We start from the raw sequence: 12,635 nt of genomic DNA, 5'->3' as shown, positions 1-12,635 counted from the left end.
GCAGGAAAGCTTTGATATCAAAAACGCTGTGTTTATACGAGTTTTTGGGAACCTTTGGGGCTTTCAGAGCAGGTGCTGTGAAGAGGTTGTGAGGATGCTTTGGAGCTGCCACCCTGGGCACTGCCCTTCTCAACCTGGTTTTCGTGTGCTTTGCTTTGTGTCTGCTCAGAATTCCACTTTTGCCTCTACTGAATAACCCAAAATTTAATTTTTTTTTTCTTTTTAACAAAACTTTTTTTTTTTTTTTCCTTGCAAGCTGCAAGGGAGTTCGAGGCTGGTTTTCTCTCTTGTGGGAAGAAGCTGTAGAGCTAACCCTTCCTTGTGAGCTTTTGGATGTGTGTAAACAACAAGGGAGTTGAGTAAAATGGTAAATGGTCATGAAACCTCAGGCTACCTTCAAAAATAGTCCTTTACAACTGACTGTATCCAGCTGCTGCAGAAATGACAGTAGAAAAGAAAGGCATTGTAGAAGAATGTTGGTGAATATGAGGTTTCTCTGCCTCTCCCCAGTCTTCTGTTTGTTACAATCCATTTTCAAATGTTCAGGAGACTTTGAAAGTGGCTGCTTGCCTTCCCGCAGCAGCACCAGACCCCACAGAACTGCTCCCGCAGGGATCCGCAGCCATCGGCTGCACTCTCCATCCTCAAAGCGATGCTTCCCCTGACATCCCAAGTCTCTGCTGGATAAACGGCCATTTTTCATCCCATATCATGTGCAGCTCCTCTCAGAACTCTTTCAGGTTTCGTGTTGAGCCCGTTAATTAGATGAATGGTTGCATTCATGATCCATTTCTGAAGAATTTCAGCCTGGTGCTTCTAGTTTCTTATTCCTGAAGGGAATGTCATTTTTCCCCTTAAACAATACCACCCTTTGCTTAAGCTACAAAATCACCATTTTCTCCCACCTAACATTTTCCATAGTCGTGCTATTTAAATGTTTTATCAAAGAGATGAGATCTATTGCATTCTCTTCTTCTGCTGAGTTTCCTTCATGTAAAAAAACCCCAACCCTCTTTATCAAATAAAAATGTCCCATTAGTCTGTTACACTTTGTGTTGCCTTCTTTCAACTTTTAAAGTTGTTTTAAAGCCTTAAATTCTATTGTGGGCACGGTGGTTAGCCTAACATTTGCTTGATTCACTCTCTGCATTTTCTTACATGCAGATCACACGTTTCTGAGTTCCCGGTTGCATGGCATCGCTTTCGCTTTGTGTAAACCCCCCCCAAGCTCCTGGATGCACAGTTTCACGCTCTCAGACATGACTGCAGGGAGATTTATCTCTGCCCTCAACTCCAACAGCTGCTCTTGCCTTTTTCCACGTGCTGGATGTCACCTTCTTCATGGAAAACTGCAGCATAATGCTCATTCAGGTTTTCAGTTCCATCCCCTCACTTCTCAGCATGACGACGGGCTCTCCTTGCCATCCGTTCCTCCTGGACGCCCTGCTCCCAGCCCTCTTCTCCACATTCTGCACCCCAGCTACCACCATTTGCTTTTGCTCAGGTCCCAATTCCTGTCACCATTCCTTCTCTTTTTGTGACCAGTATTTCCTTGTCTACAGCAAGGTAGAACTTGAAGTATCTCCAGTGCCCATGTTCTCGCTATAGTCTCATACTTCACGCAGTCCTGTGCTCTGCTGCTCTTTACAGGTTTTCCTCCCGTCATTGCGTTTTCTGTCATATGTTTTCCTGACAAAACTCATCGCTCTGGCTGAAGTTCCTCCCCAGACTCTCTGATTTTCGCTGTCAGTCGCCCCAAAGCACAGATCACATCATCCAGGCATCACTCGAGCACACAGTCAGCGTGCCTGTGGTATTGAGGAGCAGTCTGTAGAGTCCTCTCTGTCTCCTGCTTTGCCAGCTTTTCTTTCCAGAAAAATCTGAGGGCTACTCCCAAGCCATCGGTTCCATTAAGGTTTAGAGCATCTGCTGGGATGACCTTCATCCCACCAGCCTCCGTGGCTGCTCCGGGGGCTCCTCAGCTTTGTACCCTCTGGCATCGCCCAGCGGCAAGCAGCTGAAGACAGAAAGCTGTTTTAGAGAGGAATTACAAAGGTGTCCTAACAGACAACACAAAATATTGACAACAGCAGCACATTGCAGTGCCTAATTACCTCTGGAGAAGGTTACGCTTCTGCTATGCCTGGCCGGCTTTTTTGGGGGGGTTTGTTTATCTACGGAAAAGATTTTCAATTAGCACTGACCTTTAATACTCCTACTGGGTTTTGGTTCTACAGATGGCGAAGGGGACTGCAGATTGGATTTCGCAGTACGCCTTGTTCTTTGTATTTCTCGAGTGATTAGGTTCAGGCAGTGCCCACACTGGAGCATCCTGCTCCAAGTCCCTTGCAATCTCCAGTGCCGTGCTCAGCCCCTCGAGATGTCGTGTAAAACTGCTGTCAAACTCCTCAGTTATATGTTTTTTCATTCTCCAGCTGTACTTTTTACTCATTTTAAAAAAGCACAGTCTTTACTTTGCAGAGGAATATTTCTGAAGTAAGCTGTGGAAGCAAAGGAACCTGTCTGGGATACTTCTGGTTGTAGGGGTGTTGTTATTCGCTGAGCTCTGGTGACTCAGAAGAGCACAATTTCTGGTTATTGTTATAATAATGTCAGTTATATATATATATGTGTGTGTGTATATATATATGTATACGTACATATGTGTATGTGTATATATGTGTGCATATACATATAGAAATATAGAAATATATATATTATATATACATAATGTCAGACGTGGCACTAACATACCAAAGGTGTTTTAAAAAAAATCACTAGAGTTACGCTTTATATTTCATTGTCGTTGTCAGCAGGGAAATCCATGCTAATTAAATGTATGTTTGCTTTAAACAAGGTGTCATGAGTAATATTAGCAATTACCAATCTAATAACCTTTTGAAAAGAAAAAAAATATTGGCTTGGATACTGAGATGTAGTTATAGTTTTTGGTGGAAAAAGTCTCTTGGTTCCCTAAGTGAAGCAGAAAGGGCTGCTCCAAGGAGGTCATTGGGTCCAATTCAGAAATAACTTGGACTTTCTATGTCCTGCTCCACTGACCACTCGCAGCAGGAAAGTCAGAAAGGAAGAATGTAGCAGAAAAATCCATTTATGCTTCTTGTGTGTTTGTAAGACAGGCTTATGGATTTATGATGGTTTATGAATTAACAATGACTCGTGTTTTGAGGTTCAAGTACAAGAGCGTGACCGTGTTCAGTTTAAAAATCAGTAGCAAGTTAATGGTGTTTAAAAGCTCCTACATTTTCATATTTTAAGTTTCACCTTCTTTCCTAGGTGTTACTTGGAAGATGGAGCTTCAAAAGGTGCCTGGCTGAACCGGTCAAGCATTATTTTTGCTGGAGGTGACAAGTGGTCGGTGGACCCTCGAGTGTCAATCGCGACAGCAAACAGAAGAGAATATAGCCTGCAGATCCAGGATGTGGACGTGACGGATGACGGGCCCTACACCTGCTCTGTGCAGACCCAGCACACTCCTAGAACCATGCAGGTGCACTTAACTGTACAAGGTACGTGTTGAAACCAACTGCAAATTGTTATTGGAGATGTACTAGAAAAGTCTGCGCTCGTAGTTGGGAAACATCATCTAAGCACATTTTAAAGCTTTTTACCTCTTCTCTTCTCTTCTCTTCTCTTCTCTTCTCTTCTCTTCTCTTCGGCAATGGAGCAAGGTGTAACAACACAAAAGGCAAACACTGGTGCTGTACCTCAGGCACAGCTCCCCACAAGTCAAAATAAGCCGATTTTTAATTAAAATCCATAAATTTTTTGTTTCTTCCCATAAGAGCCGTCCATTTGTTTTCATGAGATGCTTTCTTGGTGCAAATGCTGCAGAGCAACCGTGTCGGGTTTGCACTTGTGGAAGTAGTTGGCAGTGTATTCTTCTGCGGTGCACAGTTCTTTGTTTTGATTGTCTTTGTGATAGTTAATGCCCTCATGCAAGGGGCTAAAAAAAAAAAAAAGAAAAAAGAAGTTGGAAATTAATTGCATGTGTAAAAAATATAAACAGGAGCTTAAAATTAATTAGGCTAACTATGAGCATATAGAGAAATAATAACTCAATAGTTAAAAATATGCATAATTATTAAGCGATTGCATTTATATCTTCAGAAATGCAAAGCATAACCTAAGGCTTTAACTTATTAGTCTTTGGTGTAATCATCATTAACATTTTCTTGTGCATTTTTATGAGTAATAAAGTAATGAATATAAACCAGAAGAATTTAAATGGTAATCTCTATTAATCCATACGGCACACCAAAATCCCTTGCAAATAACGCATGTGAAATGCTTGTCAAGCTAATTATTCTTAACCACTGGACCTTTAGACCCCGATGGTTTGTAAGAAGGCGAGGCTGTTGCTTTGTCAGAGCTGAGCGTATTTGTTGCAGAAAGAGCGTTATTTTATTAGTACAGCCAAAAAGCCATCACTTCGTCATTTTTATAACCTTCCTCGGAGGCGGCTGTTGCGCAAGACCCGTAAGTGTCCTGTTTACGTGGGGGGTAGTTGTTCAGGGACTGCAGAAATATCTGAGTGCTCTGGGATTGGGTACAAATTATTTTTTCCATTTCATGTATATATTCAGTTACTCCAGTGTTATTCTGGTTAGATGTTACATGGGAGGTGGAGACCAGCTCCACGAAGCGTAGCCAGAACAAGTGATGAAGTTAGAAAACGTCGCTGGCCCCATGTTTTCTGCTGGATGGTTCTCTTAGACCTCAGCAAGAAGGGAAAGCTGCTGAGCTGCCTTGCTCAGAGAGAGGTCCTGCATCCTCTGAGCAGGACCCGCAGCTCCAGAGGATACCCCAGCCCCTCGCAGCAATGGTTGTGGCCATTTGTGGTGGTTGGGTCTCATACCTTTATGTCCATGTTACTGGAGACATCAGTCACCATCAGATGTGAGATGGGTGCTCGGTGGTTTGGATGTAAATCCCGCCACTCGCTCATGGGATCCCACCTTGAACAGACCTTGGGGTTTGCAGGGTAGTTCAGAGCGTCGCGCCTGCTGCTGTCGTTATCCAGCCTGCGGGCTCGGGCACTGCCGTTGCTACAAAAGCCCTCTCCTCACCCTTCCGTGTGCGGTGAGGCAAGAGGTGAGGATGCAAGATTCATGAATCCTTTGAGATGGAGATTGACCTGTCTGAAAGTAGCCGAGGCTGTAAAGGAAACATCAAACAGCTAATTGGTGCTGTAAGCTTATATATCCTTTCCTGCTGCACAGGGTTCATCGGGACGATATAATAACATTTTATGGAAGCAGTTTTATGTTTCCTTTTAATATTGTTCGTGGCTTTGTATTTCAAGATTAGAAACAACTTCTGCTGTTGGGGAGAGATAAATGAAGGGAAAAGCGGGTCTTTTGCCAAAGAAAAATCATTCAAAGGTCTGGGTTTCCTTTTACGTTGCGAATAAATGATCAGCGCCAGACCTAGAGCAGCACATGAAAAAACAGGACAAAAAGAAAATTTAAAAGCAAAGTCTTAGTCCTTTAAAATTCTTCTGCCCTACAGGTTGTATTCTGTGGAGTAACATTGAAAGGAGATGTTCTCTCGCTGGAAGCAGCAGAGCTGGAAGAGCCGGGGGTGTGGGCATTGTGTCACAAATTAAACAAGTAGAGGCTTCTCTCTGATCGCAAGCGCCCAGATAGGCTCAAACTCCAGACTGCAAAATTATTTGCTGTGAAACTCCACTTTTAAAGCCATGTAAATCCAACTCTCTCTATTTTTTTTTCTTTTTTTCCTTTTTGGGTGTATCTGTGAAGTCTTTCTATACACACAGAGCCAGCAGCTGTCATCCCTGATAACCTTTCCTGTGCTACTTGGGCTGACAATTTCCAAACATATTTATTTGTTTCCGAGAAAAAATACATTTTAATGGGTTAAAGATGCCTTAATTTCCATGAGTGAGACAGAAAAGTATCATGACCAGCAGGTAGCCAAGGCTGAAAGGAAGCAGCAGTCTCCTCCATCCCTGTCCTATGCGCAAATGCAGGGAGCAGCGAGACTGATGGCTTTGGCTGGCGTCAATCAGGAGCCCCTGGCAGAGCTCAAATTCAAGTTTCTGTCTCCCAAATCCCTGCCCAATGCTTTAACAGGACCACTAAGTCACCTCTAAGTCACTGTTAACTTACTACATGGTTACGCCTTCTTGTACCAAGTAAACTAATCAAGATAGTTAACTAAAAAAAAAAGTCTTCAGCCCACTTTACATCAGCGAAAGAAAAATCACGTAAAAGAGAGGAAGATAATCCAGTTAACTCTGTTTCAGGGACCTTTTTAGAAAAGAAATGAGAATTATAAAGTAATTAAAAGTTTAGAAGGTAGGAGTTTGTAATCAACTCAGCCTACCTCAGTGCCAGATGCTTCATCTGTGAAGTCATGAGTTGGAGATGATTTAACATCAGACGGTTGCCACGGTAAAGTAGAAAAACGGGGAAAAAAAATGAAATACGTCTTACCAGGCTCTATTGCTCATAATTTTTCTAGCAAAAGGTTGCAATTTCTGCCATTTCTAATCTGACATTTATTCTACCAGAGTTTAAATTGCATTCCCCAAGCTGTGTTTCCCTTTCAATTTGCAAAAACACGAAGACGTGTTTGCCGGTGTCCTTGAGAATTAATTGTGCCACGGGGCGGAGCGGCAGGTCACAGTCCCAGGGCTCCAGTTCTCGTTCGGTGTCATCGCGTGGGGAAGGGGCAGGTCAGGCTTCGGGACTCCAGGCGGGGATAGTCCAGCACAGGGTGCTCAGAAGGACCTCAGCCCCCCACGAGGAGGAAGGGGTGCCGTTGTGTGACCTCGCGAAGGAGGGCTCGGGGAGAATTTTCTGTGTGCTTGATGAACACCCCTGGTGGGGATCCCAGGAGGGGAGAACAAACCTCCCGGGTAAGGGAGAGCACTTTTATGGGATTTTTACAAATATAAGTGAGTCTGGTGAGGTGAGGGGAGGGTGCTGGTGCCCACAGCACAGTGGCAGAGCCAAAGCTCAGGATGGCTGCTCCCTCGGGGCTGGGGGGGCAGGGGTGACCGTTTTTCCATGGTTTTCTCCTGGCGACGGGGCCAACGGTCTGACAGCTCTGCTCCTCCCCGGAGGTGAACGAGGAGCCTGGAGATGCTTCTGGAGACAGCGGGACCAGGATGCGCCGGCATGCTCTGCGTCAGGGGGCGGGCTGTCGAGATGTGTGATTTGGTCTGTCATGGACACCCGGTCCGTGGTTGAGGCTTTGAGGTGCAGAGAACGTGTGTCACCCCCTTTGCCCCTGCTGTCCCCAACTACCCAGCACCTCTACCAGCCTTGCTGAGCCCCTGCCTTCCCCGTCTCACGGGAGCCGGTTCCTCATCTCATCAGGGCTTCCCAGCAGTACCCAAACACTAACGCCAGGGCATCGGCGACACAAAAACTGTCTTACCTGTTAGCTGACATGTCTGGGCCTCCTCCCGGGACAGACCCCATGCATGTGAGACGTGACACTTGCTCCTGCCCTGCCCTCTCTGCGTCATCTCATTTCTTTAAGTAATCTGCACTTGACATGGCGTACATGTAAATAATTCACTTATCTATGTAAATGCAATTTATAGATTCAGTCAGAAACTGCAACCTATATTTTTTTATTTAAACATGGGTAATATTTCCAAAGTAATACTCAAGGCCCTTTTTCTGTTTAATAAACCTCCTTAATGTCCCCTAAATATTAATGTATTGATTTAGTCTTTGCAATGTTTGCAAAGTCTAATTTGTTTCCCCAATCAGGCCAAGAGGGACTTGCATTTGGAGCTAACGAGATAAATCTTGCCCAAATTTATTTAAAGTGGGACAAAATAAATATGCAAAAGACTTCTAAAATCATATAACAACCACTTTCCAGCTAAAACTGACGATCCATTACTCTTTTAAATTGCTGGCACTCGAGTAGGATGTCAGTTTTTGTTATAAAATTAACTCGCTAGTGCCAACCACTGTTATCATCTTGTCCCTTCTCAGCACAGGAACAAAAAAGACTTGGAAAAATTGTTCTGGTGGTGGAAAGGTACTGAGTGAGACCCCCCAGACCACCCACTCCAGCCAACAGAGTGCTTGGTCTTGCCCTTACTGAGGTCATCCTTAATGACTGATCAGAAAGCTTTCTCCAGGATTTGTGTTTTTTTCTTCATTCATTAAATTCCTCCCACATTTGTGCCTCACTCGGCGTTTGAATGAGCTGCAGGGGCTCCCTCTCTCTAAAATATGTATGAATGGCTTTCCCCCTTCTTTATGAGACTTAAATCACGGAAAAATGTTTGCGTTAGCAGGTGATCTCATTTGCGAGGATGTAAATCGGGAATATTTTATCTGAAGTAGAACAGGACTGTGCTCATCTGAAACTCATAACTCTGAGGCGTTGGAGGTGTTTTACAGTCGTGGCTGAAACTGAATTTCCATTAGAAGCCTGAAATTTCCATCTTCTGAAATCTACAGGCAAAGGAGAGCCTGCACAAAAAGATCATTTGCTCTCTGGCCCAAAGTATATTAGTTCTGTTACATTTGAATTAAGTCCAATGAGTTGTTTTGTGAGAGGCTTGCAAAGACTCTCCGCCCTTAGCAGAGTCTGAAGCGTCTTTCAGCGGCTTCTTGCATTATACAGCAATGCCAGAAGGAGGGAAAAATAAGGGAGAAAGTAAATAAACCCAGCAACTGAGGTTAAAGAGCAGCTTCTACTTTCTTACTTTTACTCCCTTTTTAATTAAGGCGCAGATAACCGCCACAGCCTGCCGCATCTCCACAAAAATGCTTTTGTCAAGGAATTTGCATCCGCGAGGGCTTGTCTTCAAAAATATGAAAATAATCCCATCGGTGAGGGCTGTGGGGAGCCTTGCCGGGTGTTTCTGACAGCATCAAGGCTGCGAAACCTACTCCTTTTTAAAGATTTATTATTTATCAACTACATCTTTTTTAAGATTTCCTATTTGTTGAATCTGCTGCTCCCACTGAACTCAGTGGCAAAAATCCTGATAGGTTCACTCAAGGAGGAGCCGTCACTCATTGCTTGGAGGACTAAAATTGAAATGGTGTTTTCTCCATCGTTCCACCTCAAAAATGCCGTTGTTGTCTCAAAATGGAACATGGCAACGCAGAGATTTTAATCAGTGCTTTATCCAAATGCAACTTTATTTGAACAGATCCTCCAAAATGTTATTCCGTACCTGAAATGAACTGCAGGAGTATTATTTTAAAGGCATAAAAATGAGCATATAACACTTTTAAGGGTTTGGGTACATAGAAGCACGTGTTTTGCCTGCCCTGGCTGCAGGCTCCGTTACCCCCTCTGTAAATGCCATCCTGTGGAATCACTGTCCTGGTGATTGAATTAAAGGGGATTGGGCTGCCCTGGAAAAACTGAGATAGTAATTATTTTGTTATTCATTGCCATCCCTTCCACACTGCGAGTGGTTTTGGAACTCTGTACCCTGAGTAAGCAGTGTAATATTTTATTGAGCTTTCTGCTGCCTGTCACTGTGATTGCTGTGATTACTGTGATTTATCTGGTGAGGTTTTTCACTGGATTTCCTGTTCTGTAGTGTTAGACTGTCAGTTGCCAGGAGAAAAAAAGGTGTCCTGTGTTTAAAAGTTTAATTTTTGCTCAGAACGATGCTAACAAAGATGGTTCAGTAGCCTTGGACTGTGTTGAAGACCAGTCTGTAACTGGAGTGTCATTTTTCATCACCTAGTTTTTAAAGAGGATGTAAAGAATATCCCACCTGATGCAAGGCAGATGTAGAACACGATGATTTTATCTTGCAAAAACAGATTCAATCTAAATATTTAGTGAAGTCCTGCTAAGGAAGTGCAAAACCATGGATCATGCTCAAATGGATTTCCAACATTTTGAAACTCCTTATGTTCTGTTTCTCTGAGATGGAGCAGAAAACACTGTAGAAGTGTTTTACAATCAGAACTTTGACACGGTAAGATTTTTAGTGAATTCTTCCTCACAAGATTCCAATTAAGAGAATTAAAACACGACATGTTAGGAATTCAGCTTATTGTAATCAACAAAAAAATTAGATCCATGTATGAAAACCATCTCTATAAAACCACAAGGGGAAGAAACTGGGGGATAAAGCAAAGGGACACATCCAGCGGTGTTTCGTGTCCCCTCATCGCGTGACAGAAGGCAGCGCCTCTGCCGGGTCTCCACGTGAAAGACTGAGGTCAGCGCCTTGCTTTTAGCCTGATTGAAACTAATAACACCTGACACACTAAATATCCTAGCTGAAATCCTATAATCTGATAAAAACCTTTTGTCAAGTCCAGTTAACGTTCTAAGGAGCGAGGCAAATGGAAACTGTGCTGAATTTACAGGTTGCCCAAAGAGCGAAACCTTCCCTGCAGCATCCCCTGGGACACTGTGCCAAGTATCGATAGAGGCAGCTGCAAGCATGTCAATATAATAAAAATCACTCTAACCATGAAAAGAAAAATATCCATGTATTGAAATTATTAAAAATAAGTGCAAGTTTTCAAAGCCCATTATTTCATTGAAATAGGAGGTGGAGTGAGAATGATGTCCTGCAACCTGGGGGAGACTTCTGCTCTGGTTTTGCTTCTGCATCTTTATCCTGATCTGGATTCCTGAAGCTGTGGGGTTCATATTCATCTGCCTGGAAAGTATAATGCCAGCCAGACTAAATTCACTGATATCCTCGAAATGCTTGAAAAACCACTCAAGCTGGAGACATTTTATGTTGCTGCGATACCATGCGCTCTGCAAACAAATACGAAAAGAAGATAAGCGCTAATTGTAAATCACAGAGACATGATGCCTGGCAAGAAGTTTTGCAATAACTCTCATGCAATTAGTAGACCTTTTGTCACTAAGAAGTTTTAATGACTCAGGAAATAGCTTCTGCAGAGCAGTGGAACAGGAGGATGGAGCTGTCCCGGCACCGTCCTCCCCTGCTCCTCCCTTCCCACCTTCCACTCCTGGCTTTGATTCCCATTTTTTACTGCAGATCTAGAAAGGTAGGTTGGAAATGCTGTAAAAATGAGGAAGCTGGCAGTAGCTTCTCCTATGGAAGCACTGCTAGAACAAGGCAACGCAACAGCAATAATAATAAATTTTTTGCTACCTCATCATCGCAGCAGTTGGCTTGCTCCCGGCTGTAGGTTCTTGTGCTCGCAGCTCGTGGGGCTCCTTGCTGGACATGATGAACTTTCTGGATCTGCTTGCGCCAAAGTGATCAGAAATATTTGGAACGTTCATACAAGCAGTGGTTCATTTGTATTAGCTATAGACTAAAATCAGTGCATCAACAATAAGTAAGTACATAGCGATTGTCCTTTTATAACCATATTCTTTCAGAGCGTAAATGATATTTGCGGAACTGTTGCTAAATAGGGAAAAGTATTACTTTCCATTTGACGAGTGGGGACCCTGACACACTTGAGAAGATAAAATCAGACTTATTTCACTGTCTGAAATTGCCTTTCTGATCTTTGGCAGTATGAAAATCCAGCCAGAAAGGCATTAGGGGAGAGAAATAGAACTGGTGGATGGTTTCACCCACATTTTTAAGTGAAATGTCCATGATCGTACAGCAGATAGCTGGCAGGAACAGAAGAGACTTTAGACTTCTTGTCTTTTATAGGGACCACCAGTAACATATGGGCTCGAGTGCACAAGCACCTACCAGTGGATGCGTGCGTGCAAGTTGTTGTATATATATTCATGTTATGGGTTAAGCTGTGGTGTAGTTCAGTACGAATATGGTGAATGTGGAGGCTGAACATGGAGAAAAATATGTCATAGATTTGCCTTTTCTCACAGCTGAGGGCATTGTGTACTTGCAGAGAAGCGCTGTGGTAGCGGTACAGATCTGTACCAGACCAATTATTTATAACTGATAAGAAAAAAGATTTGGATCTGTTCACCACTGTCCTTATATTTTTTTAAAGGTAATTCTGCACATGTTGGACTTTATCTAATGGGTAAAAACTCTGTGCCGTAAATCTAACCAGTTGTAAATGTCAATATTGGATACTTCAGAAAACTAAAAACATTGAAATTAGAGTCTAGAATTTTGAAACTCCATTAAGCATTAGTCTTATTAGAATAATTAGAGAGCAGCATCTGTAAAAGTGCGAAATGCCATTTGGGATCTTCAGAAACTTGTTGACAAATCTGTACTAGATTTTCCTTTCTATGAAATTTAAACAATCAAGCTGCCTTCTTGGGCTAAAGGTACTGGAATTAGTCTCCAACATTTTATTCTTCGATGTGCAGGCTTTGCCTATGTGCTTTGCTTTGCCTCTCCTTCTGTGCACTCCTACAGAAGCAGAATTACACACACTGGTGTTTTAATTGGCACAAGGGAAAGGAAAGGCTGCACATGACAGAAAAAATGGGCAATCCATGAGCTCAAAGAGGAAAGCCAGGCATAGCTCCCTGGGTGCAATCAGGTGAGGCAATACACAATGCATAGAGAGACTCCGGGGAGTGTGGTTTGCAGTGTTCACAAGTGAAGAATCATAGAGTCATGTCTTAGGTTGGAAGGGACCTCAGAGATGATCTCATGCCGGGGGCAGGGACGCCCTTAACCAGCCCAGGTTGCTCCAGGTTCATCCAACCTGGCCTTGAACATC

At 43.2% G+C, this 12,635-nt stretch overlaps 1 protein-coding gene across 1 annotated transcript in view; it reads left to right on the top strand.

The window, feature by feature from the left end:
- Positions 1-12,635, top strand: part of LOC104278428 (neuronal growth regulator 1-like) — a gene marked incomplete at its 3' end in the record, with an annotated part of 56,710 nt that overhangs the window by 12,346 nt on the left and 31,729 nt on the right. The window contains exon 2 of the mRNA XM_009875400.1: positions 3,295-3,527. Coding sequence (XP_009873702.1) covers positions 3,295-3,527 — 233 coding nt within the window. The remainder of the gene's footprint in view (positions 1-3,294; positions 3,528-12,635) is intronic.

This window comes from Apaloderma vittatum, unplaced genomic scaffold, assembly GCF_000703405.1.
Source record: "Apaloderma vittatum isolate BGI_N311 unplaced genomic scaffold, ASM70340v1 scaffold818, whole genome shotgun sequence".
NCBI lineage: Eukaryota > Metazoa > Chordata > Aves > Trogoniformes > Trogonidae > Apaloderma > Apaloderma vittatum.
This window is presented reverse-complemented; position numbering and strand designations above follow the sequence as displayed.